The following is a 26,179-nucleotide window of genomic DNA, read 5'->3' as shown; positions in this document are numbered from 1 at the left end:
AGCATGTTGTCTGAAATCACCAAGGAGCCCAGCTCCCCAACTTGACCACACCGAGAGTAAGAACTGCTTTATCACTGACCATCATTTGAACTAGTGCTGGCAGGTAGTGTTGAAACTTATCCAGAGGCCTGGAGGTCCCAAGAAAGGAACATTTGTGCAAATGTTTGCTTCTGCTAGGAATCTGAAGTGAGGGCGAAATAATAACAACCCTAACCTCTGAAAGAAAAGGGCAGAAGAAGTCTCCCTCTCTAAGCTCCACGAGCGTTCCTCATGCCAGAGATGGGTTTGAGGAAGAACCTGTGCCTAGGCAGCCGATAGCCCACATCCACCCACCATCTCTCGTAATCATTTCTCCCACTGCAGACTGGTCTGTCAGGTCTTTGTTTATATTTACCTACAACTTGATTGCTTCAGCTGTGGACTCCATCTCAAAAGGCGATCTCCTGACATGGAAATGGAAACTACTCTCTCTAGTGGAAAGCTGTCTCAGGGATATTCAGACAGCTGGCGCTCTGCAGGAAGTCTTTCTTCAACTAAACCTGTAGGATGGAAGATTTCAGGCTCTCCTCCCTAGATTCTGCAGCTTCAATGTTCCTTCATCCTCGAGGCTCGCCCTCTGGGATCTTTGTCACCAGATTCAAAACAGAGACCAAGACACATTATGATTGCTTTTGGCTCTGAGCTGGGGTAGGACGTCAGGGAAAACTGGTTAAAAAAAATAGGAGGCCTTGTAGAATGCTGTTGGGGTTAGATGTCCTCGAATCTGAGCAAGGATTCTTAAGATGAATGCCAGGCAACTACCTCGTCTGCCTGGAACTAAACGTTGTGCTCGTAGCGGGGACCCTGGAGCTGACATGATATGGCTCCATCAGGTGGAAACCTTGAGGGGTCGAGTGGACCCAAATCTCGGGAGAAAAAGAGGTATAAAACGCAATTCAGACGCAGCCACAATCGGCTGGGCCCCGGGGACCTGGCGGAGAATGGCCCTCTCGGCTGAAGCTGCGGGCTGATGCTCGTGTATAGGGTTGCAATTCGCCGTGATAAATGTAAAGACCAATTAAGGTTTGATCCGTGCGCACAGGAGGCAGACGGCGGCGGATAGTGGAACCAATTAACGAGCATGTCCCCTAATTCCTGCGGCGGCGGCCGGGCGCACCACCGGTCCCCAGGCACCCGCCCCAGCAGAGCCCCCGCCCGCCGTGGCGGCGTCTCCCCGCGAACAGGAGGTGCGAGGAGCACCAGAGCTGGGGAGGGGGGCGCCGGCCGCCCACGGTGCCGAGCGTGTACGGCCACCTCTGGAGGCTGGGCGCGCCCAAGTGGTCGCCCGGGCTAGCGCTGGAGGCGCCCGGGCGACGTCGTGCGCCCCGAGGGCGGAGGACTAGTGGCGGCGGCCAGGTAGCTGAGGGAGCTGGGGCGGCGCGTAGGGGAGGGTCGGGTGGAGACCGCACCCGGACTGCGTGTCTGCTGCCTTGGTTCCCGGTCCGGGTCGCCCGGTGCGGGCGAGGTGCTGGCGCTGAGCAGTGCGCGTGATTAACGGCCCCGAGGTCGCGGGCAGTGAGGCACTAGTCCCCTTTTGGCCCCGCCAGGGTGGGAGGGCGCCTGGGAGCAGAGCAGGGTCAGGCCGCAGGGTCCCCGGGATGCGGCGGTGGCGGAGAATGAGGATGACACAGTGGGCGCAGTGCGCCGAGGGCCGGCCCTCTCTAGACCCCGGGCTAGCGCCGCTGCGGGGACCGCGCAGCAAAGTTTGGAGCCGCTGGCGCCGCGTGCCGGTCCCTCCCGCTCAGATCCCTTGGCGGAGTCTCTGCTGCCGCCGCTGCCAGGGCAGGACAAAGGCTCATTAACACGTGATGGGACCACGCTTCATAAATGGGACTGGAGCGAGAGCGAGCCAGAGACAGCGCGCAAGCAGAGGGAGAGGCAGGGACCGTGAGCAGGGCGCGGCGACAGGCGCTCGGGCTGGCCCAGGCGGGCGGCCCCACGCCGGCCAGCGCGGTCAACGGGACGCCAGGGAGAGCCAGGGAACGACCCAGGCCTGCCAGAGTTCAGGGGCCATCGTCCCGGGGGCTGTGGCGCACGGGTGCTGAGGCCGGGGACGCGGGCGCGCAGACCGACTGACTTACTGACCGATCGCTGCAGGCACGCCCCGCTCTACCCCGCCCTGCCGCGCCCCGCGCCGCCTCCCCGGCTCGCTCTCTGCCTCTACCTTCTCTACTTCTTTTCCGCCTCCGCCTCCTTCGGGCTCCCCTGGCGCCAGAGCCTTCTCCTGGCTCAGGCGGGAGCCTGGACTGTCTGCAGAGCTCTCATAGAGTCGGGGGGCAAATTTCCTTGTAGCAGAAAGCCAGCCCCTTGGCTGGGCGACAGGTGCCGAGGGAGCTTCTGGCCCGTGGACCGGGGGATGCGAAGGGTAAGACCTGGCACAGTGGCGTTTGGGAATAGCTTTTCCGCCTCCCGCCCCCCTCGGTACTGGCCAGTGGTCCCCAGGTGTCCTAAGCGCGGAGTTCGTGTTCCAGGAGAGCAAATCGTGCGTTGGTGGTGTTTACTTAGCTGTATAGTCCCAGCTTGCTAACTGTAGTCTGAGCTACTTCTGGAGGTTTCTACCATTTATAATCTACTGAATGTGCACCTAGCTCTGTATACACTTGATGTCTGTTTGTAGAAAATGTGTAATTGTGCATGTTTGGAAAAACAGGCGCTTGACTTGATGCTTGATGTCTTTCAACCGTATCAGAAACTAAGTCTTCCAGAGGAATACATGTCTCTGCATCAAAATCTGGAAAGCGACTCAACCAAAAGATTTAATGCCAGGTAAAGAAACCTATGTCAAATAACAAACTTCTCTGATACAGAACGATGGCTACAGTAGCCATTTCTTATTATGGAAAAACCAGTATGCATAGTAATTGAATGTTATAGGAATCATGTAACTAAGAGCTGGCGTTGGGTGAACAAAGTTGATGCTTTATTTAAAAACGGCATTTCTTGGTAAGGCTTACAAGTCGTAAATGGAGCATCTCCTGAATGCAAATGTGTGTGTGACAGACATGAAAAACTGGTCAGTTCAAAGTATAAAGCAACATGCATGTTTCTAATGGTAGTACATGGTTTGTCTCTCAACGGTTTTAGAGAGATGAGAAAAATATAGTAACCTATTTATGAAGCATTCTGTTTCCCATCTTTTTAATTTTCTTCCAAATAGGAGCTATTAGCTGTTCTTGCCTTTGTTTATTTCTTGGCATATTAAGCTTCCTTGGGCATTTAATCCACTGAGAAATTAGAGCAGTTTTACTGGTTTTTAAAGGTGTTGAAAGATATCTCTCTGGGTCCCATAACTTCTCATTTTCATTACCAAGTTAATTCCTTTGAACAATGGGGAAATGCGCATGCTCAGAGGAAACTCAGTGGGCACTGATTATCTGTGGGGTCACTCCCGACAGAAAACTGACAAAGTAGGAGCAGCCAGCCTTCGAGGTTCCCACAGGACTGTCTGATTTAAAGTGTTGCTTTTCAGTCCCAGCCTTTGAGGATTTGAAAGGGAGATAAATCTACAGATTGATTTTTCTCTATCTCCCCCCTCCCATCCCCCTCCTTCTCCAACTCAGCTACTAGCAATTTTATCAAAACGAAAGGCCATGGATAGTTTCTTAACTGAGAGAAATAATTTTCTGGTTACATCCACCCAGGAACAGAATCCATGCCCTTCCAGAATGTTAAGCAGCACATACTGCAGGCACTTGTTTGTAGGCACACTAGCAGCTTCTATAGCTGGGAAACGGGCTTGAGGCTGATGTGGTTTTTAAAAACTAATCATTTTAGGTTATTAGGAGAACTTACTGTGAACAGTCTCTTTTATTGCTTCAAAAGACGTCTCCCATTCCAAGCAAGGAACACCGTGGCTGAGGTATGTATGTATCAAGTGTCTAACGGGGGGAGATCTCATTGTGTTCCTGATCCTACATGAGGGTGCAGTAATGCCACATGGTGAGAACGCTCACTTCTGACCTTTCCAAATTACTATGCTTGCCTGTTCCTTGTTAACCACACAAACCTGATATTTCTGCTCCCAAATATGAATGACATCAGTGACTGTGTTTGGAAAGGGATGCTGTTACTAGAACCTTAATTAAGCCATAGGTGATGTTACTTAATTGTGTGTGTAAAGTTTTAAATTCTGGTGAAAATCAGACCCCACAGTGGAGCAGGACTCAGCTTTGTTCACTCTCTAGTGTTCGCTGCTTTTTTTCTGTTACCCATCTCCCAGAGGACTGTGTTCCTTTCTGTCTTGCCTGTGAGACTGCTCCTCTCTAATAAGCCTAGCTGCAGGATCAGTGTGTTCTTTTTGGCATTTCAAAATGTTAAAATAGTGAAATTGCTAAATGTTACCCAGATGAAACTGCTGGGGATGAAATTCTCCCGAAGATTCACGATATTTGTGACATATTGGTGTATTACAGACAATTCTGAAGGAAAACTCCATGAATCGTTTTAGCTATTTTCCCAAGAAGGAAGCAGCCCCATTGATTGTGTTGATAAGTGTTTAGTATGCTGTGTCAGCTTATTAATTACGAAGGCAAAGCCTGTGAAACTCTTCAAAACAATCTATGACATTCTCCTTTGCTTTGTCTCAGAATTAGCATTAACTACCAGGATATTTAGACAGGTTCCTTGGTTGTCTTGTGTATTGGTCTTGGAAATTAGAGTTGAATTTCTGTATTAGAAGCAAGCATTATGACATAGAGCTTATACTAACAGTTTAGAGTTCATCACACTTACCAAATGCTTCTTCCCAGAAAACAGTTGGCCTAATAAGTAATTTCCTATAACCAGCTAGTCAGGAATTTGCAAGGAGGATAAGTAGCAAATTGAATTTATACATACCCAATGACACATAATTGGTAAAGTGCAATTTGGTGATAGCATTTTGAATTTGGTTAGTGAGCTGGAGTCTCCCCTTTAGGATGTTGCCCGTTACTCTTGCTGGCAATTATGTTAGTTTGGTTGCATAAAGAACACAGTTCAGAGCTTGGGGCCCCAGCATGTTAAAGGATGTTGTGTCTTCCCAGGCTAAGCCCTGTATATCCAGTTTTGGTAGTCATCATTTCTAACTGAGTTCATAGAGTGAAATCAGCCTTCGGGTTTAAATTAGTTATAATTCTGGTTTTTTGTTTTGTTTTGTTTTTTACTGTAAACCTGGACTGAACATCTTTTTGAAAAGTTTCCAGGACCAAGTCACAGACTGTATACCTGCATTTGCAGAGACACGAAGTTCTGCTTACTTTTCTCTTACTGGCTGGTAGATAATGAGAAGAACAAGAGAGAATAAAAACATCATATATGTATTTGAACTTCCTACTTTGTACCCTCTTCCCAAATCTCCAGTTCTTTCCCAATCTTATTTTTATTAAAAAAACTGCTAACTTCATGTTATAACTGTACAGATTCTCTTTTGTGTGGGTTGAGACGTCAACACTTTGCCACTGAATTGCTAATTCTTTAATAACTATTTAATTCATTTAGCTGTACGTTCTTAGATTAGATTAAATTCATCTTATAATGTTCATTTCAAATTCTAAAATATTTCCTGGACTAAAAGAAGAGATAAATGTCATCCAGAATATCAATGTTCTCAACTTCTATACTGCATAATTAAAAAATGAATGTGTAGACACACTTTTATACATGTGCATGAAAAACTTTTCCATGTCTATTATAGATAAAGTAAAAATTTAGATATGTTGCCTTTTTAGATATTTGAGAATAGCATTCTGGTTTTAAATGAATACTGCAATTTTGGGAAAATGTCCAAGTTCTAAGCAGCTATACAGATGGACCCAGAAGACTCCAGGCAAAAGGAAGTATTCACCTTGAATCAAAACAAGTCTGTTTTGTTTTCTAGGATAGGTGGAGGTCTGCTGCAGTCTTGTGTCTAAGAATCCTGTAAATACACCAGGATGAGCATCAACACATTTGATTACATTCATCATAAACACCAGTGGCTTAAGACAGCCTTTTGCCAGTTTTGATAATGAATATTTTTTGATATACCAATTGGCAAAATATCACAAAATTCATGTTAAAATATCCCCATTTGCTTCATATTGCTTCAAACGTTATCATGTGATTACAAGGATGTTAAAATCATAAGAAATATGTAAGAGCAGAAGAGGGTTAATTTTAGAGCGTCCATCACCTCTTACCGTTATTCAATTGCTTAATATTATATGAATGTTTTCCTTAGGCTTACTACATGGATAATAGGTGTATTTCTGAGAGATGGGTAATAATAGGTCAAAGCCTTTCCTTAAATGAATCAGTGTGATTACCTGTAATTTGGAGCAGAAAGTATCTACTAAAAGCTTTCTTGGGTTATGCTTCTTCCCCGAACAGGGTATCATGGCAGAATGAAGTACATTCCACTACAGAATTTTCTCTAGGAAAGCAAGGTGCAAGTATAGAAAATGTGCTTGATCTCACCGTGACCAATGCTTTCACTACATTTGAGTGTGTCTCTATATAGATAAATATTGAACAATGTTGGGACAGACTTTGATTGGAAAGTTTCATTTGGACAGGTTGCTTTCATAAGAGTGAGCATGACATTCTTGAGGACAATAGTAGTTGACTGTGTGTGTGTGTGCCTGTGCATGTTGTTTTCTTTTTGAAATAACTGTTTGTTCCCCAAACATGAGCAAATGAGCCTGACATTAGTCCTAGCAGAGACATGAATTCTGTTCTGCTCTCAGCTGGAGAGATTTTAACACCTGCACTTTAAGAATACTTTGAAGTCTTGTTTTCTTTGTCTTGTCATTCACTTTTGAATAAATGTATAGGAACTCATTAGATGAGAACTCTTAATTTTCAGACAAGTGTTTATTTTTGTCTCGTTGGGCTACTTACATTGCATTTTGTACTTTTGTGTGAGTTCATAAAATGGATTTTGCAATTTTTGGAGGGGATGACAGAATGATCTTAATCTCCCTTTTCTAACTCAAATGAAACTTTTCCCTTAATAGTATTACTTAATGTTATGTTCCAACTCTTGTTTGCATTCTTAGTTGTTTGTAGTTATGAAAGCTGAGTAGAACTAATATTTTTGACTAATTCTTTACAACTTTTGTCAACTATGAGTAGCATTTAATCAACATTTTTTAACTTTGAGAGAGAAGGTGCAGTACAATTTCCTATATCTGATAATGTAATATCTATTTTTTCCTACTAACAAATTCCATGCTCTTGCTTTTTAAAGAAAAGCAGAGGCATCTCTGAGAGCTGCGCCAGGCAATCTGTTGCAGTGTTTAATATACTGGCAAATGCTCTCAGAAACTGTCTATGTATATTTAAATGTAATTAAAATACAACGTAATTAAGATATCTAGTTTTTCAAAGTTTGTCCTTCAATGGGAAGGTCCCTTTCTACTCCTTACCATTTTTTCATCCATTATTTTGAGTCATACTTTTAAACAAGAAATCTGTAGTTACTGTGAGTCTTGATAGTTGAGCTACAAGGAGTGCTACATTAAGACTGCTCTAAGGAGTGCTGCATTAAAACTGCTGACAAATCCTTGTCTGCTTAAAAAAGAAAAAAATTAAAAATTTGTCTTAAATACATCCTTGCCTTGTATTTGGTACTTTTAAAATACCGATTTCTATAACAAGTGAATCAATATCCTAAAAATTGAGGTAGTATGTCATTTCTATTCATATTTGCTTTACATTCCTTTAAAATGATATTTACCTATTCTTGTAATAGGCACTCAATTGAATGCTGTGAGAGTGTTTTGCTGATTAAAATTTCCACTCATTTCAGTGGGTCGCTAGCTGGAATTTCTGTGTTTTCTTTATTCTCTGCACAAGTGATGAGCAAGTGCACATTAAGAGGTACACAGGAAAGCTGGGGAGTTTAACACATCACTGAAATGCAAAAAAGATTTCAAAGAATCCTGTACTCCTACTTCTGAAGGAGTTGGGCTTTGGAAATATTCAACTACATTTAGAAGTAGCATTTAACTTCTCATAAAGCTAAGAGTGAATGATGATCAAGTAGCCTGGGATTCATTTTCATTGTAATAATTGGGAAATGGTTGCTCAGAGTTATACATTTGAATATTTTTGGATATATTTCTACATGTTTATAGTTCCTAGGTACTTAAAAAAGATACCAACTGTAGATTGTATCGCTCTCAGATGCAAGCAGTAAGTCTACTGAGAGTCTCTGCCTTGGCAAAGTCTCCATGTTCATTTCTTGTGATACATTACTTTATGGTTTGGGAGCAAAGAACAGAAACAAATGTTTCCAACTGAAGAAAATAAGCTGAGGTGTTAATTTCTTTGACTTTTAAAAAATTCTTTTATGCTCAGCAGTGAATGGTTTCTTCTCAGTGTTGCTTAAAGAAATATGTAGTGGTCCTATATAAAGCTGACCATAAGGTTTGTAAGCAGAATTCGGGGAAGATGATAGAATTTCTTAATTTATGATCATCTATTGGGTCAGTGTGTACTACATCTTGAAGTCACTTTACTGAATAAAATATAGAACAGGAAGTTTCCATAAAAAAGACTAGAGGAGCCCTGAATTGTAGTCAAAGCCTTGAGGGGATCCCCAAACCTACTCTCATTTGCAGGCTAGGCTGCTGTTTCCATGTACCAGTTGGACAGGAGTGCCCTGGCCTTCCTTCATGCTCTACTGCAGGAAGCCATTTTACCTTGAGCAAGTTCTCTCACCGGTTTCATGATCTCAAAACTTGTACTTGTAAATATTCTGTCTTCTTACTTAAAGTCTAGTCTTCTTAAAGGATAACTCTCTCTTTCAATGTTCTATTTAGTCCTTTTCACGAGTTTTTTTAACTTAACCAGTGGTTCTTAAATTCCAGAAATATTTCCTGGAACTCTTGTTAACAGTCCAGATGTGCCCAACTCTACCATTTCAGATTCCGTAGATCCAAACTGGGGATTTGGGTTGGTCCTTAGTTCCCAGAGGATGCTGCTGCTGCTGCTGACTGGAAGAATACCCACTGATCTGTGTGCTAAGTGTGTTGCCCATAGAGACCACTAGGCAGCTTCTCAGACTGTCTCTTAAGGTGCGGTTGGACGAGCTTTCTGCTCATTTGCACCTGTCTCACCAATCCAGTTCTTCATGTTCGTATCATTCTTCCCGGGCACTTTGAGCTCCAGCTCAGTTCAGAATCTTGTAATTGTTTGACCTTGAACGTGCACAATGCCACGAAGATTCTGCACCTTCATCCTATTTACATACTTCTAATTCACAAGAACACAGTGTGTTTTGCATTGCCACCAAAGCCTAGTACTTCCACATTCATGTGAAGGTAATTATTTGCATCTTGACAGCATCCTTTGGCTTATATTTAATGTTGCTGGCACACACTGAATTTTTCTGAACATTTAAACTAAAGTACCTAACACTTAAATTTGTAGTTTTAAAAATAACGTTTAAAGGAAATCCCGGACTTAAAAAACAATGCAATTCATTTCAAATTATTCCAGTGAGAGAATAATAGGAAGGGAATTGAATCATTTAGGAATTATCCTTGTTCTCAATGAATATGATTATGTAAGCTAATATTTGTTTCTTTTGTGAAATACTCCATATTAGTCCCAATAATAAAAGAATCTCCATTCATTTTCATCTGAGCATTAGTTATGATCTGTGTTGATGATTTCATGTTTGCAAGCTAGAAAGCTAAATATTTCATAAAATAGAAATGAGTTTGTTATTAGAATTGATGTTGAGCTCCTGAGACCTCCCATTTTACTTTCAGTATTGCTCAGCATAAATGTATTTGTTTTCAGCAGAACTTTTCTTTACTAATTCTTTTTTTGGGGGGGTCACATCCCCTGCAACTGGAGTTACAGATAGTTGTGATCTGCCATATGGGTACTGGGAATTAAACTCAGGTCCTCTGGAATAGTAATCAGTGATCTTAACCACTGAGCTATCTCTTCAGCATCTTCATTAATTCTTCATTACTTTCTTGAGTCAAAATTCTAAATAGTCACAATTCATTTTTAATATATTGAATTTTTTCAATGTCTTACCTCAGAAAAGCAATTAAGGATTTAGTTTTGTAGACAGTAGCAATAACAAATTTTAACCTCCGTGACATATTTTCTTCTTTATATTTTAATTAATTCAGCAGTACATTCATGAAATAGTGTAGCAGAAGAAGTTGCTCAACCAAAGCAAGAGCTGTGTCCAGTGAACAGATAAACATTTTGATTCCTAAGGGTTTTTAAAAACCACTCTATCTAGTGGCCGAGTTTTCACATAACTTCTCTTGACAGACCATTTGAGAAAGACCAGTGCTTTAGCATCCACTTGGGAAAGGAAAATGTCTATTATAAGAACACTTTTATATGTCTTTAAAGGTGTATTGGAAGCATGTATTAGGCTCCATTCAAGTCTGTATATTATAGAGATCTCAGTGACATGGTTAATTTTTATATTTCATCTTAACTCAGAGAGGACAAGAATTAGTAAAAAAAAAAAAATAGGCACCCAATCATTGCCCATGACTTCTGCATTCCACTCTACATCTTAAGTCTGAATACTATTGGTATATTTTATGTCATTTTAACATTTTACCCCTTTTCAGATGGACATTTGTATGGGACCAAGACTAAGCTTTAATCTCCTAATGATCAACTGGCTTAATGCTGAGGGCAACTATTTACCCTTGACAGTCATTCTGTGGAATTTTATTTGCACTGTTGCCAATGCATAATGGCACCCATTCAGTAGTCTGCCACTTACCAGGTACTAAGATAGACAGGAAGAGACTGCTACAAGATGGCCCACAGTTTCTTCTGGGAGAAACTCGCAAGGCACAGCCCATACACCATATACCTCATATCCCAGTATTTAACTGTGGGAAGGGGTAGGCATGTTCATAGGCTTTATTTGATGGGTCTCCTGGGTTAGAGTATTGTGTCCTTTGGTTTATTTGCTCAGCCCATAGCAACTACACAAGTGTGAAACATTGCAGACTAGTAAGTTGCAGAAAATGTCCATAACTTTGAGTATAATGTCTGTGGTAGGCACAGAGCACATGCCCAAAGAAATGTGCTAATGAGCATCCATCAGCCACATTCTGAAGTCACACGGCTGATACTGACACATGCTAAGAGTCTAACAATCGTTCATTTTGAAGGAGCATAAAGTTTGCATAATTTGTCTATGTTGTTTCAGCTCAGAACTTGGGAAGAGGCCTTAGGGATTTACTCTGTTTAAGAAAACCCCATTGCATTTCTCCATGTAGGGAGTGGCTGCTTCCAGCTCTTGTTTACTAACAGCCATCCTGAGTTATTCTAAAGTGAGAAGGTGTGAGGAAGGCGCCAGACTTAAAGGTGGCCTCTTCATAGCTCAGTGGTGGTGTAGAAATGTGTCATTGCCATAAACAACCCTTGCAAATTGACTAAAGAAGCACAAACAAGACACACACATACACATCATATCTAATTAAAAACAATAGTGAAAAAGATAACTTAGATTCTGTTTATTTGCTGACAGTCATTTCAACCAAGGTGCTGATTCAGAAGCAGGAATTGTAACGTGTAGCTGTTTGTTATGCTTGTCCCTGAAGATCATGGGACAAGGATGTGTTGCAGGTGGTTGGGGCAGCCTTTCTGCTGTCATTGGATCGTCTGTCCCCTTCAGATCATGTTATCATGTACTGCTTATGATATCTCTTGCCCAAACCAACTCTTCTCTTTCTCTAAAAAATGAAAGGGTGACATAGGCATTTCCTGGACCACAGAATGAGAAGCAGGGAGTCTGAATTATGCAGATATGGATGGAAGTTCCACATCACCTTCCCCCAAACACTTGCTGTTGGGGGCTTTAGCTAGGCAAAGCTTTTGCCTTTCTGAACCTCAATTGTCCTAATGTAGAACGGAGGCTGTAATTTATTTGTGCCACAATAATACTAAAGAAAAATAACGTGTCATTCAGATGATTCTGAGGCAAGAATACAGGGAAATTCAGATTTTCTTTAATATGCATTTATTCATCCAAATCTAAGATTTGAAGCCAAAGAACATATTTGGCTTTTCTTTAGACTTAATTTATATGCTCATGGATTCAAAGTGAAAACACCCCTTCATCTGTAGATGAAAGGAAGAAAAAGTGAAAGCTATGCTACACAGTTGACATCATATAGCGTAGTATTTTAAACCATTGCTGTGCAGACCTTGATAATGACCTGTAAAGATAAGAGCTTATTAACTGGGTTCTACATATTTTATGGTCTAAAATAATATATTGCTTTCTGCTTTTAATGAGAAAACCTTATGTACAAGATAAATACAACTTTATGAAATTTTTATTGAATTGAAACTATATATTCTTTTTTAGGAGAAGGCTGCTTCCATAATCACAGTCTTTCCAGACTGTGAAAAATATATCTCTTTCACAGAAAAGGTCAAAGCACTTAGTAGGAGCAAACATCTATGCCACAGAGTAGAATTAAATGGTAAATGGATATTATTGTCCAAGCCAACAAGTCATTTCAGTATATTACTAGTTCACCTTTGTGGAAGACTTGTCTTGTATCATTGGCACCTCACAGTGCTTAATCCCATGTAATTTCAAGGCATCATATTCTTGAGCCCCGCAATTAAATTTTAACTAGCCTTTAGGTGTTAGATAATGAGCATATCTTGCATTAGATTTGCAAGAAAATATAGTCTTATATCTTAATATCTATAGTTCATACTAATTAATATACTTTTAAAGGAAAACACTAATACTTTTGTTAGCAAAAAACAGACCAGGGAAAATGGTGTGTTTAATAAGTTCCTTTTTTCTTTTACAAAATATATGATGAACTGAAGCTTTGAGGACCAGTCAACCATATATATATGAAGAGGAACTGACATTAATACCAGGAAGAGATATTATCTATTTTTGCCTGAATTATCCACATAATTAAGTCAGTTCTTTATTTACTTAGCTGTAGAAGATGATGGAAAGGATGACCAAACAGTGGGTAGTAAGTAGTGTTAGGAAAGACCCATGGTCTGCTCAGCTGGCAGCAAAACATCATTCACTGGGTTATACGCTGCTTCTCTGGCTACTGAGGCCATCTGTGACTTAGATGTAATACAGTTATAACAGTCAACTAAAACTTTTCCCTGCTAACTTCAGAGAAATGGATTATCAAGGTACTTCTCTTGAACAAATCAATAAAAACCGGACTTATTCCTGGAAATGAGTGGGAAAATAACAAATCTTTCCACTGGGACCTCTGTTTTTGTGAACTCTCCGTAAGACACGTTCATGACACCATCCAAGCAGAATAGCAGAACAAAGATATAGGGAAATAGCAGGACTGAGCAAGGACCCTGCACTTTAACTTGGTCTGGACCCTGTCAGTTCAGACATTATGAGCTTGTCACTGTCCCATTTAAGCATTTATATTAGTATCAGGGAATGCCAGTAGTATGCCAGTACAACCTATAATGATGTCCATACCAGCCATTCTGGTGATTTCTATATTCATGTACATACATCCTGCAATGAGCAAGTACCAGCCTATTATCTTTTATCCCAGAGATGCTTCTCAGGTCTGAATTACAAGAATTTTAAACAAGATACAGGAGCAATAGGTACCTAAATTTTTGAAATACCACTTTTAAAACAAACAGGGCCAGGCGTTGGTGGCACACACCTTTAATCCCAGCACTTGGAAGGCAGAGACAGGTAGATCGCTATGATTTTGAGGCCAGCCTGCTCTACAGAGAGAGTTCCAGGACAGCCCCCAAAACAATACAGAGAAACCCCATCTCGAAAAAAACCCAAACAAACAAACAAAACAAATAAACAGGGTCTGGAGAGGTAGTTCAGTGGTTAAGAGCAATTGCTGCTCTTGCAAGAGGACCTGAGTTCAATTCCCAGCACCCATGTGGTGGCTCACTACTGCTTCTAACTCCAGATCTAATGGATCTAAAGTACTCTTCTAACTTCCATGGATACCCATCATGCAATTGATGTACATGAAGGCAAAATATTCATAACTTAAAATAAGAAAAAAAGCAAGCAAAGAAATGAACAAACAAACAAGAAAACCTAAACAGCCCTCCGGGGAACTGGTGTTAAGCAACACAGATGCAATCGGCAGCGCAAGGTCTTGCTTTCAGGATTATCCCATACTTCATCTAAGCAGAAGCATGGCTAGCTGGCTTCTGTTGTTGTTTCCTGGTGACAGGGCTCTGCTGAGGTAGCCTAGGTTGGATTCGAGACCCAACCTGTTTCATCCACCTGACTGCCAGGCTTACAAACATAAGCCCCAAAGCCAGCTTCAGTGTATGCTTGGTGGTTGTAGGAATAAGGATATGGACCCTGCATAAATATGTTTAGAAGACTCTATGCCATTACTGTACTCATAAAATTCTTTTGCCACTACCACAGCCAGCTTGTTGATCACGTGCATTTTTTTCTGGGGGAGGAGGGAAAAGATGTGCAGGTGTCTGCACAGAGAGAAGGGACAAGAACAGATGGTACTAACCTAAGAATTGAAGATTTTCCTACGATGATAAATTCGACACATTTAAACGCACTTATTATTGTTACTATAAAGGCATGGTTTCTATATTAAGCTGTTAGGAAACTTTAGCTGTCATTCAATCATTCTTTCACTATAACTGTAATAAACCCCAATCACTTCTTTAATACGCACATCTACACATCCTGTTAGAATTTCCAATTATGATTTTCCCATTAGCAAACAAAAACAAAATTAATGGCAGCTTCACCCCCCCAAAGCCTAAGCTATATTACTAATGAACTCTCAAAGAGAACTCTCCATGCAAGAATAATAAGGTGGAAATTACTGCAATAATCCAAATGTAGAAATAAAGGAAAGACTTCCAAAGATGCAAAAAAAAGCCAAAAGAAAACAACCCCGCAGTGCTTCTCATTAGCATCTGTAATAAGCTGTACACAGTGGTGTTCTGATATTCTAAAATGCACAAAGTCCATTCATTTTAAACGCTTCTCTGATTTATATTAGTCAGACATGACAGCTTGCAATCATGGCTTATATTTGACACACTGTTGTCAAAATGAAGGTGTTTGCATTGTCATAGACATTGTGGTCACATATGGTGTTCATAAGTACAGTAAGTCTCAGGACAGTTTTGAGTTCTGATTCCTTGTCCATCCCTGAAAACTGATTCTCTCCAGTGCTGGCTTTCAGTCCTTGGTACCAGGTTAGGAGGCAGACTTACCTGGAGAGGCTGGAATAGGATTTAGTGATTTATTAGGAATTATCATTAGTTATGTTTTAAAGAGCAGATAAAATTTGAATACAAGTTGCAAAATAACTTTAATCCAGAATGGAAATTCTGGAGTCCTTGGAACATGGGTTCCCATTTGTGTTATGGATAATTTTCTAAATTGTCTACTGGCCTCCTTCTTGTCTGGAAAGTCAGATAAGAAATAAGTGCCTGGAAGCCACTGTGTTAGTGTACTGATAGAATGTAGGTGAAGTTCCTCAAGGGCCTAAATGCAGTAGACATGCTGCCAGACTCCCCCTCAGCATGCATGTGTCTTCTCTCTGCCTCATGCTTATGTTCTGATAAAAGGATACAACTGAATAAGCAGCCTGTAAGTGAATTAAGATAATGCATTTTCTTGAAATATAATTACTATGTAATGTAGTAATTAGTATATATTATATATTCTTGAAATGCAGTTAGTATGTAGTATATGGTGATGAACTATCAATAGTACAGAGTAGTGTGGACAGTAATTTTTATTGAAGACTTATTTTGGTGCCAGGCCTAAGGAGGATTTATTTTGAGTTAATTTTCCCGAACAGTTCTGTGATTTAGGCATCATTATTATCATTGTTATCCCTAGTTTGTAGATGAAACACTAAGGCTTAGAACCACTGCTTGAGTGGATGTGTCCTGACATCCACCCTGGTCTGCCAATCCCTATAGTTGTTTTCTCTCCATCCACTAGAGCTGTGCTGATTGGAATCAGTAGGGAAACTGAGGGGAAATCGGACCCTGTCTTAGCTCAGAGAGAGATGGTTAAAAGCAGAGACTCTGGACCCACAATAACCAGTGTGCAGCCTCTGGTTACTTTGAGCCCTTGAAGTGAGGTCCACACCCAGGCACAGCTCCAGCTCTACCATCTACTAGATGTGCTAATGGTATATTATTTACATCCTCTGTGCATTTCATGCAAAAATTACCTCATAAGCCATTGTAGAAATAAAATGATACATGTAAAAAGCTCAAAGAGCCTCCTGCCTATAATAAGCTTTCTGTGTGCTTAAAAGTGTGTTGGTGGTGGTGGTGGTGGTGGAGGTTAGTGACACTTAAGAGGTACACTTGATTATAGAGGCCAAGAAGGAGGTGGTGTCACGGCAAGTTCAAGCTAAGAGTTCCGATGGCTAGAAAGAGCACTCACAATGACATAAACAATGTGAAACATGGAGCTGTTGGGATTAACTCATTGCAGCATTATCTGCAGTAACAAAAGACAGGAAAGCCCCCAAGCCTCCCGTCAATAGTGGGCTGGTCACATTCATCTACCAGGCCCTTTTGATCGGCACATCTAAATGGAAAGCTATACAGTACATGCAAACATTTTCTTTAAAAGGTAGAGAGGTGGTAAACACACACACACACACAAATGCACACATGCATACATACGTGCACAGACACATGTGCGTACACACACTTGAATGGGTATGAACTGCCTCTAGAAAGAGTAAGAAGAACCTCTCTACCTCTGAGAGATGCATTTCTAAGACACAGGCGAGAGGGGTATCACAGTATATCTTTCTGTACTGTGTGAATTTGAACCTTGTAAATCTAAATACGGAACACACATATAGTTTGAAAACTTTCAAAGTTAGCCTCCACCTGGGAAGCGAGAAGAACTAGCTTCCTGAGCGAAGACGCCTGAAGGGTGGGACCTTAGGAAGCTCAGGATTAGCTACTGCGCTACCTTTCTTTTCTTTAATTTTGAGTAAAGGAAATAAATAGTGAATCACATTTTAAATATGCCAGATAATGAAAGTCCACTGGCACCTTACTAAGCTCAGGTGAGTATTTCCCAGAGAGTTCAGTTCTCTGCTGCCCATAACTAAAGGCAGTTAGAAAATGCACTGTTCTGTTTGGAAACTGCATTCTGGTTATGGCAGTAGATGTGTAAACCTGTGCTTAAATGATGTCATGAGGTTGATGACAGAAGAATCAAGTAGTGGAGCTTGTTAAGCCTGCTGGCACAGAAGTCTAGGGAGATCCTTCTAGCTACAGAAGACTTGCACGAGAGCATTTACACAGAGAGAGGGGCAGGAGGAAGGTGTGCCAATATGTTAGTGTATTTCAAGACCAGTGAGTCACCTCCCAGGGTTGGGGACAAAGCACAGACATGGGGAAATTCCACAATGTCCCCATGTAATATGTCATATGTAAACTGACTTGTTCAACAAACAAGTTTGCCAAGTACAAGCTGATTCATAAGATAGGAGACACAAGGCATTTTAGTGAAGAAATAATTATGTCAGAAAGGATATGACAGACAGATTCAAAAAGGGAACTTGAGGATACCTGAGAGCTACTTGCAACCAAGCTGAGGCTGAGAATTGAGGAGAGACATTCTTTTAGTAAAAGAATTGAGAAGCATCAGGCACCATGCATGGATGCTGGGCGTTGGGTCTTATTTCTGCATCTCCCCTGCCTATACTTTCAGCAACTGCACTTTGCTCCGGGGCCACCATCCAGAGTTAATGTGACTTAGCTGATTAACAACTGCATTAAGCATTGCTGAGGCTTTGTGCTTAGAACTCCGCCTCAGTTTTAAGCTGCTCTCTGTGTGCTACGCATTGAGCTATGATTAAATACAAACATAAGGTCCCCAGTGTGGTCCTCATTGAGCTTTCACTGGAGCTTGGGAGCAAGACGCAGACCAGGTAAATGTTGTAATAGGACCGTTTCATTCTTCAGAGAGCACCAAAGATGGGGTTTCATTTGAGCATGGGAAACAGTGAGCTAAGGGAAATAGGAACAACAAATTGGTGAAGTAAGGGGTCTCAAGCAGGCAGAGAGAGAGGAATATTCGGATAGAAGAGAATTAGGGGCAGTGAGAATCAAAGCATGAAGCAAGTATGTTTGTGTGAGTAAATTCTACATGGTATAGCCCAAATGGGGAGACCAGGCTGAGGAGAGGCATGGCTGGAAGGATGAGGGTTGGAACACAGAAGGCTTTGTGCTGAACTCACCCAGGAAGCATGCCGATGGATGGCGGAAGGAGGTGGGATGTACTCAGGGAGAGCAGACTGAGAGGGTCAGAGTGACAGGAGCTCAGCCGGGCTGCATGAGCCTGGAAGGGGGTCTTGGGTCCCATCTGTGTTTGATCTTAGGGCAGCGAGGTTGAAATGAGAGCCATATAATCTTCATATGTCACCTGCAGGGTGGCTCCCTTGCCTGTAGGTGTGGAGGTGGCTGACCATCTCCCCGGGTAGATGTCAGAGTCCCTGGGGGCTTGATCTGTTAAGTGTCTGGTGCAGTGGGTGGCATGCCATGCTGCTCTATCACATATTGAGTAGATTGTATATTCGTAAGCTAACCTCCCTGACAGATCGGCTCTCTGTATTTTAGCAGAAAGACTTAGAATTTTAAATTTTGTTTCAAAAAATAGTATCTTTCTTGTACGTTATACACAGAAACAACAAGTGACATTTGATAAGTGAAGTACTGAAATTAATGGTTAATCGCCATATGTATCACCCTGTATTTGCAACAATTTTTATAAACTAAAGAGATAAGTAGCCATCTTTTAAACATTTGTAAAGCGTGGGAGATTAGTTCTCTTGCTATTTATGTTGTAAATAACACCAAATTGCTTAACCTAGAGTTGAAGGGTGCATCGTATTAGTCATCCTTGTTTCTAACACAGTCTCCTTGGGAATCACTGGACGCCACCCGGGCTATCTCCTGCCCTTCATGTCAGCACACCGAGGGTGCCTCCATTATCACCACCTTCCTCATGTCCACCGTGGGATCCCATAAGCTTCTGCACAAATACGTGTGATGTTGCCTGATCAGCATGGACATTTTTCTAAGTTTCTATCAGCCATGTCTTCATCCCGATCTCCCTTCCTCTGGGTGAGAAAATATGTCTGGTGGAGAGTATCTTCCCACGGTGGTCAGGAGCTGTCTCTGGTTGTCAGAAATGTCTTCCTTCACAGTTAAACTGGACAGCTCAACCCTCGATTCTATGCTTTTATGTTCTTGGGCTGTCTTGTCTGTTTAAGGTGTATCACAGGGCAGGGATTTTTGTTCTGTGAGCTTGCTGTCCCCAGCCACATCATCACAGATTTCTGTATACTTGATAGTAGAAGACTAGTGGCCAACACTTCTCATGACGTGTGCAGTGAGGTTTATTTCATTCAGCTTGGTGCACTTACTTGACTGCACAGGTCCATGCAGGACTCACTGACTTTTGTTCAAAGACTTTAAGAAATGAGAATTATGTGTCTGATGTGTGACTCCATCCCCTGGTGTTTGTTTTGCAGGGTGGGGAGCTCTTCTCTGAGTTGACTCTTTGTGTTGACTGAACCTCTGTGTTGAGAGGTGACACTGATGTATGGTGCCAGTGCTTCTGTTTCTTACCCTCCTGGCTTTCTTACCACTCAGCTTTTCTGTTTTCCCTCTTGTTAGGGTTCCCTCCTGGCATCTCTTTCTCCATCGCTGTGAGTCTGGCCTAATCGAAGACTGAGGTTATGAAGTCGATCCTGGATGGCCTTGCAGATACCACCTTCCGCACCATCACCACAGACCTCCTTTATGTGGGCTCCAATGATATTCAGTACGAAGACATCAAAGGAGACATGGCATCCAAATTAGGATACTTCCCTCAGAAGTTCCCTCTGACTTCCTTCAGGGGTAGTCCCTTCCAAGAGAAGATGACTGCAGGAGACAACTCCCAGTTGGTGCCAGTGGTAGACACAACAAACATCACAGAATTCTACAACAAGTCCCTCTCGTCATACAAGGAGAATGAGGAGAACATCCAGTGTGGGGAGAACTTTATGGACATGGAGTGCTTCATGATTCTGAACCCCAGTCAGCAGCTGGCCATTGCCGTGCTGTCCCTCACGCTGGGCACCTTCACGGTTCTGGAGAACCTTCTGGTGCTGTGTGTCATCCTGCATTCCCGCAGTCTCCGATGCAGGCCTTCCTACCACTTCATTGGCAGTCTGGCAGTGGCCGACCTCCTGGGGAGCGTCATTTTTGTCTACAGCTTTGTTGACTTCCATGTGTTCCATCGTAAAGACAGCCCCAATGTGTTTCTGTTCAAACTGGGTGGGGTCACAGCCTCTTTCACAGCTTCTGTGGGCAGCCTGTTCCTCACAGCCATTGACAGGTACATATCCATTCACCGGCCTCTGGCCTATAAGAGGATCGTCACCAGACCCAAGGCCGTAGTAGCCTTTTGCCTGATGTGGACTATTGCAATAGTAATTGCTGTGCTGCCTCTCCTTGGCTGGAACTGCAAGAAGCTGCAATCTGTTTGCTCGGACATTTTCCCACTCATTGATGAAACCTACCTGATGTTCTGGATTGGAGTCACCAGCGTGCTGTTGCTGTTCATTGTGTATGCGTACATGTACATTCTCTGGAAGGCTCACAGCCATGCAGTCCGCATGATTCAACGTGGAACCCAGAAGAGCATCATCATCCACACATCAGAAGATGGCAAGGTGCAGGTGACCCGGCCCGACCAAGCTCGCATGGACATTAGGCTGGCCAAAACCCTGGTCCTGATCCTGGTGGTGTTGATCATCTGCTGGGGCCCTCTGCTTGCAATCATGGTATATGATGTCTTTGGAAAGATGAATAAGCTTATCAAGACGGTGTTTGCCTTCTGTAGTATGCTCTGCCTGCTGAACTCCACCGTGAACCCCATCATCTACGCTCTGAGGAGCAAGGACCTGAGACATGCTTTCCGCAGCATGTTCCCTTCATGCGAAGGAACTGCACAGCCTCTAGATAACAGCATGGGGGACTCAGACTGCCTGCACAAGCATGCCAACAACACAGCCAGCATGCACAGGGCCGCGGAAAGCTGCATCAAGAGCACGGTTAAGATCGCCAAGGTGACCATGTCTGTGTCCACAGACACGTCTGCCGAGGCTCTGTGAGCCTAATGCTTTTGTGGCTACACAGAAAAAGAAGTTCTTTTTTTAAAGCTTAAAATTTAGAAGTCTGTTGTCCTTGGGATTATATATTTTTAAGTTACCATGTTTAGCAAACAGTGCCTGTCACTTGTGCTTATTTATCAGATTGCTGACATCTCAATAGTTTAGGTACTTAAACTCCACTTTTTCCAGGGGTTTACAGTGAAGAAAGCCTGTTGCTTCAGTTACTCACAGGCCCTTCAAAGTCTCTCAAATAGAAGGGAAACCTTTGGCTACAAAATCTGAAGTCTAAGTAACCATAGGGAAACACCAGGAAATGAGTAATGCCTTTGTAACCACAATTTTCAAGACAATGTGGTATGTGTCTTGTCTATAGTATAAAAAAGTACATTTTTACAATAGGTATAGTGCTAAAGTAGAGATACTTTGTAAAATGTTTTATGTCCTGTGAGTTCTGTTTCAGTGTTTATTGTGTGGTTTTGTCTAGTTTAGCAAAACCAGAAGGTAGACTTTCATAAGATCAATGGCATATGGGAGTAGGTATGTACCAGGGTGATTCCTGTTTAGATGGTATTATTGTCTGTGATACAGTTTTAGAAACCTTAGTATTTCTTCCAGTATCCATATCTGAAGTTAACATTGAAATAACCATAAAAGGTTTATTTTTCTGTTAAAACAACAAGAAGATTTTGAAGACTATCCAAAGTACTAAGCAGAATTCGTGGACACTAAAACTGTGTTAGGCCTGAATTTCCATATGAGGACATTTATTATCTTCTGGACCACAGCAATTCAGTTGGGTAATGGATTATAATCAAACTGGAAAAGAGAAAGCATACTGACTTTTTAAGGCTGACATTGCTGACTTTCTTCAGTTGTTAGCTACCACTGGACCTCTTCAGACAGCATGTGTCAATCTTAATGTACACTGTTATCACTGTGCTGTTGCTGTTTACTTGAAGTGTATTGCATTGTTATGTTCCAGATTAAGTAGATTTCAGGCCTGGATGGCCAAAACACAATCTTCTTCTTTTCAATTGAGAAGAAGTATTGTCTGATTCAGTGAAATTGTACCACGTGAGTATGACTGTAAATGTGTGTGTGTGTGTGTGTGTGTTCTATCTTGTAGCTGTAACTGTTACAGCAATGTCATAACACAAGAAAACTGACCAAGTGTGAACTGTTCCACTTGCCTCAGTCTTGAACATGAATTCAGTTTCTAAGATCAAGCTCTTCATGAAACCTTGTCTGTAAAAATTCTGACTAAAACCTTTCAGAAAAATCTTCCCACCTAAGTGATTCAGTATTCTAATGACCTTTAGGTGTTCCATTAGGACAGCATTCAGCAAGGAGTTATCAGTAAGAGGTGTAAAAGCTTAAAGGATTCTCCCAGGGACATGGGAGAGTGGCAGATGATGAGCACGTAGTAGTGATCAACTTCATGGAAATGAAAACCACTAAGAGGGAGATGTTCTAAGACCTTCAAGACCCCCTAACAGAAATGAGTTTCAATGGTGCATGTAGGCAGTCAGACCCCAGGTTAAATAGCGCTGCACACAGCATGCTAGTCCCCAGGTCCAGCCATTTGAATACAAAGGGTGAGCAGGTCAGTGGGTATGACAAAAGGGTAGTGAAAGCTGGTAACAGCCCCATGGCTGCCTGTGTTTAGGTAAGTTTGGGCTAATGAATAGGCAGTGCCTCCACTTGCTGGTATTTAGATGTGCCAAGGTTTAAAGATGATGGTTGCTAGCTTCTGATTGGCTCCACTGCCATGGTGCTCAGAATTGGGCCCTTTTCCAGTACAGAGAGGTATTGCTTTTAAAAAGCGACTTGCTCCTGTTAAGTTCTACTTAGAGTCTCTCCTCCTTGTGCATATTCTTACCAGTCCTGAAGACTGCATAGCATGAAGCAGAGAGCTAGCATCCACCTGTGATTTCTAGTGTTTGGGGTTCCCAGACTCAAGGGGCAGTGCCCCTTTTTGCAATCCGTGGTAAGATGGATGTGGCCTGAGGACCAAGCTGGGATGTATTTGCCTTCTGAGCCTCTTGCTTTCGTTGTCTGTGTACAGATGAGGACTCAGGACACAGGAGTAGTAACTCCATAAGGAAGGGTATTAACAGAGTATCACCAGGGGCTGGGAATCGCCAGACTTGTCCTACATCAACCTGAATATCAAGATTCATGTCTCTAACTACCAGGCAGTACCACCTCTTCTCACAGATAAAAAGACCTGGTAGGAAGTTCTGAGTATAGGTATATAAAAAATCCCGAGATTCACTTTTAAAACTGTATTTGTGTAAATGCCATTTTAGTGATAGATTTTATATTGTAATGAACTTTCAAGACCTAATTCATATAATAAGCTAAGGGACAATGGGGCTGATAGCACTAAACTTGGTGCTTATTGATACTCTAAGAAACATCTGTGAAATATCATCATGTGTGTATTAAACTACCTTCATTTAAAAAATACTTAAGATTAGTTGGATCCACTTTGGCATTTCCTATATCATTTCCTAACCCTAGTGACCAAAACATTCTCCCCAGTGAATATAGTCATTAGAATTACATTCATTAGTATCATTCATTAGCCAGCCTCTTAATTAGATTCATTAATTTCAATTTAATCACTTATATGCTCTGGCATCAGGGTTATCTGCTTTCCCCCCGACATTTGTTCCAAACACGCATTCTTCTGCTATTACTCTCATCTTCAAAAGCTGATTCCCCAACTGCTCAAGTCCTGCAGCATAAAGACTGAGTCCTGAACTAGCGGTATCATTTAAACAAGGAAAGCTATCTCCAAGGGCCCCTAGTCTTTCACTGTGTACTAAACATATGTAAAGGAAGTGCGGATCTGGGCAACTTAGACATGTGCCTGTGACAGATAATTCCCAGGCTCCCTGATACTGACTGTCAGGGCTAGCTGGTATTAAATGCCAAGGAATTTTTGCTGTCTAAACCCACTCTGCAGGAAATAGGCCCAACCACCAGATGAGAGGTAGGTCTCTGGTTACTGTTCAGTTCATTAATTTCTGCCATTTCACATCCAAGATCACTAGCATCATGCACAAAATTAGATTTCTCGTACTCTCAACTGTATATTTGTATGATATTTTAAAATCTCCTAAATGGCCATTTACAGTTGCTTTGTACAGGCCTTCTGATAAAATGTTAACATACCTATTGTAATATACACAAAGCATTCTATCTATTGATTTGGACTGAATGTATGTACATAGGTTTTACAAACGAGTCAGATGTTGAAGCAGTGGTTTACAGATCAGTGATTTTTTCAGACAGAGTTTCTTTCGATTGCTGTGGTATCTTAAAAAAGCATCCTTTGTGTAAACTTACTGAACTCTAAGGGTCCTCAGGATCAGAGTTCCCTAGTGAGTAAATCTTTTCTTGTAATAATATGAACTGAGGTACCAGATTATCTTAATTCTCACTTCCAGTGTTTCAAGTGGAAAACATATCTCCCTATTGTATCTGTAAATGGAATATCCTTTTTCTCTTTAAAAATATTGTACTGTTAGACGTTTGTTAAACTGGTAGCATCATTGAGATTGCTGTGATGTCTTTGTCAGTAATCTGTATAATATTTTGTATACAAGTGCTGGTAAGATTGTTCTTCAATGTAGCTTCAGTCATTAAATTACTATAGCAAAGTAGCACTTCTGTAATATTACAACGTATTAAGCCTACAGTATATTTTATTTCATTGATGTAATTTGTTATTTATTCAAGAGAAAACAGTTCATCATGTCTATTGTCCAAAATTACCTGGAATCAAATAAAAATTCTAGATTATCATGAAAAACATAAAAGGCCTTTGAATTCTGGCTTGTACCAACTGTAATGGTAAAGCATTGGTGGTTCATATTTTATAAGAGGATTTGTTGAAAAACTAACTTGTTTCCCCCCAAAGCCATGGGTTTGACATTTGAAAATGGGGCTATATTGGTTACAGTATTCATTTTTTAACACAGGAAAGATAAAGCAAAAAATTTTCCATTGCACAGTAAGGCAGAGATAACCGCTGTACCTTCTTAAAACATTGTTTAATTAAGGTTTCTAGATATTTTATAATTTACTAAAGCAAACAATTACAACATACAAGTTAAAATTTAACATATATACTAGAGCATAAATTTTTAAAATAATTTTTATTTAAATAAAAGCAATCTTATTTTCCATACCAATCCCAGTTCCCACTCCCTCCTGTCCTCCCATGTCCCCCACCAACCCCGCATCCCAACCCCCATCCACTCCCCAGGGAGGGTGAGGACTCCCATGAGGGATCATCAAAGTCTGATACATCATTTGGGGCAAGACCTAGGCCCTCTCCTGTGTATCTAGGCTGAGAGAGTATCCCTCTATAGGGAGTGGACTCCCAAAGCCCATTCATGCACTAGGGATAAATACTGGTTTCACTGGCCACGCCTCCCAACTGACACCCATGTTCAGGTGGCCTGTTTTGGTCCTATGCCGGTTACACAGCTGTCAGACTGGGGTCCATGAATTTCTACTTGCTCAGATTAGCTGTTTCTGTGGGTTTTCCCAGCATGGTCTTTACTCCTTTGCTCATAACTCCTCTCTCTCTACAACTGGATTTCAGGAGCTCAGTGCTTAGCTGTGAATCTCTGCTTCTGCTACTGGATGAAGGCTCCATGATGGCATTTAAGGTAGTCATCAATCTCATTATAGGGGAAGAGCATTTAAGGTAGCCTCTCCACTATTGCTTAGATTCTTGGGGTCATCCTTGTGGATCCCTGGACATTTCCCTAGTGCCAAATTTCTCTTAAATATAATGGCTCCCTCTATTAAGATACCTCTTTTCTTGCTCTCCCTCTCTGTTCTTCCCCCAACTCTGTCTTCCTGATCCCTCGTAATATCCTTCCCCTTCTCCCCTCCTCTTTCTTCTACCACCCTTCCCACACCCGTCTCCCCATTTTCTCAGGAGATCTTGTCCCTTTCCCCTTCTCTGGGAGACATGTGAGTTTCTT

At 41.8% G+C, this 26,179-nt stretch overlaps 1 protein-coding gene across 5 annotated transcripts; it reads left to right on the top strand.

Annotated features, from left to right (window-relative positions):
* Positions 1-730: 730 nt before the first annotated feature.
* Positions 731-24,995, top strand: Cnr1 (cannabinoid receptor 1). 5 transcript variants are annotated; one of them, XM_013121070.3, is made up of 3 exons: positions 1,936-2,404; positions 2,729-2,805; positions 19,690-24,995. In XM_013121070.3, the coding sequence occupies exon 3, from the start codon at positions 19,752-19,754 to the stop codon at positions 21,171-21,173; it is 1,422 nt and encodes a 473-aa protein (XP_012976524.1). In that variant the 5' UTR covers positions 1,936-2,404; positions 2,729-2,805; positions 19,690-19,751; the 3' UTR covers positions 21,174-24,995. The 5 variants fall into 5 exon arrangements, with proteins under 5 accessions (XP_040596347.1, XP_012976525.1, XP_012976524.1 ...); XM_013121068.3 differs by having other exon boundaries at positions 2,690-2,805; XM_040740413.1 differs by lacking the exons at positions 1,936-2,404; positions 2,729-2,805 and adding an exon at positions 731-921.
* The last annotated feature ends 1,184 nt before the right edge of the window (positions 24,996-26,179 follow it).

Source organism: Mesocricetus auratus, unplaced genomic scaffold (assembly GCF_017639785.1).
Source record: "Mesocricetus auratus isolate SY011 unplaced genomic scaffold, BCM_Maur_2.0 Super-Scaffold_6730, whole genome shotgun sequence".
NCBI lineage: Eukaryota > Metazoa > Chordata > Mammalia > Rodentia > Cricetidae > Mesocricetus > Mesocricetus auratus.
Note: the sequence above shows the minus strand (reverse complement) of the source record. Positions and strands in the feature narration are given on the sequence as shown.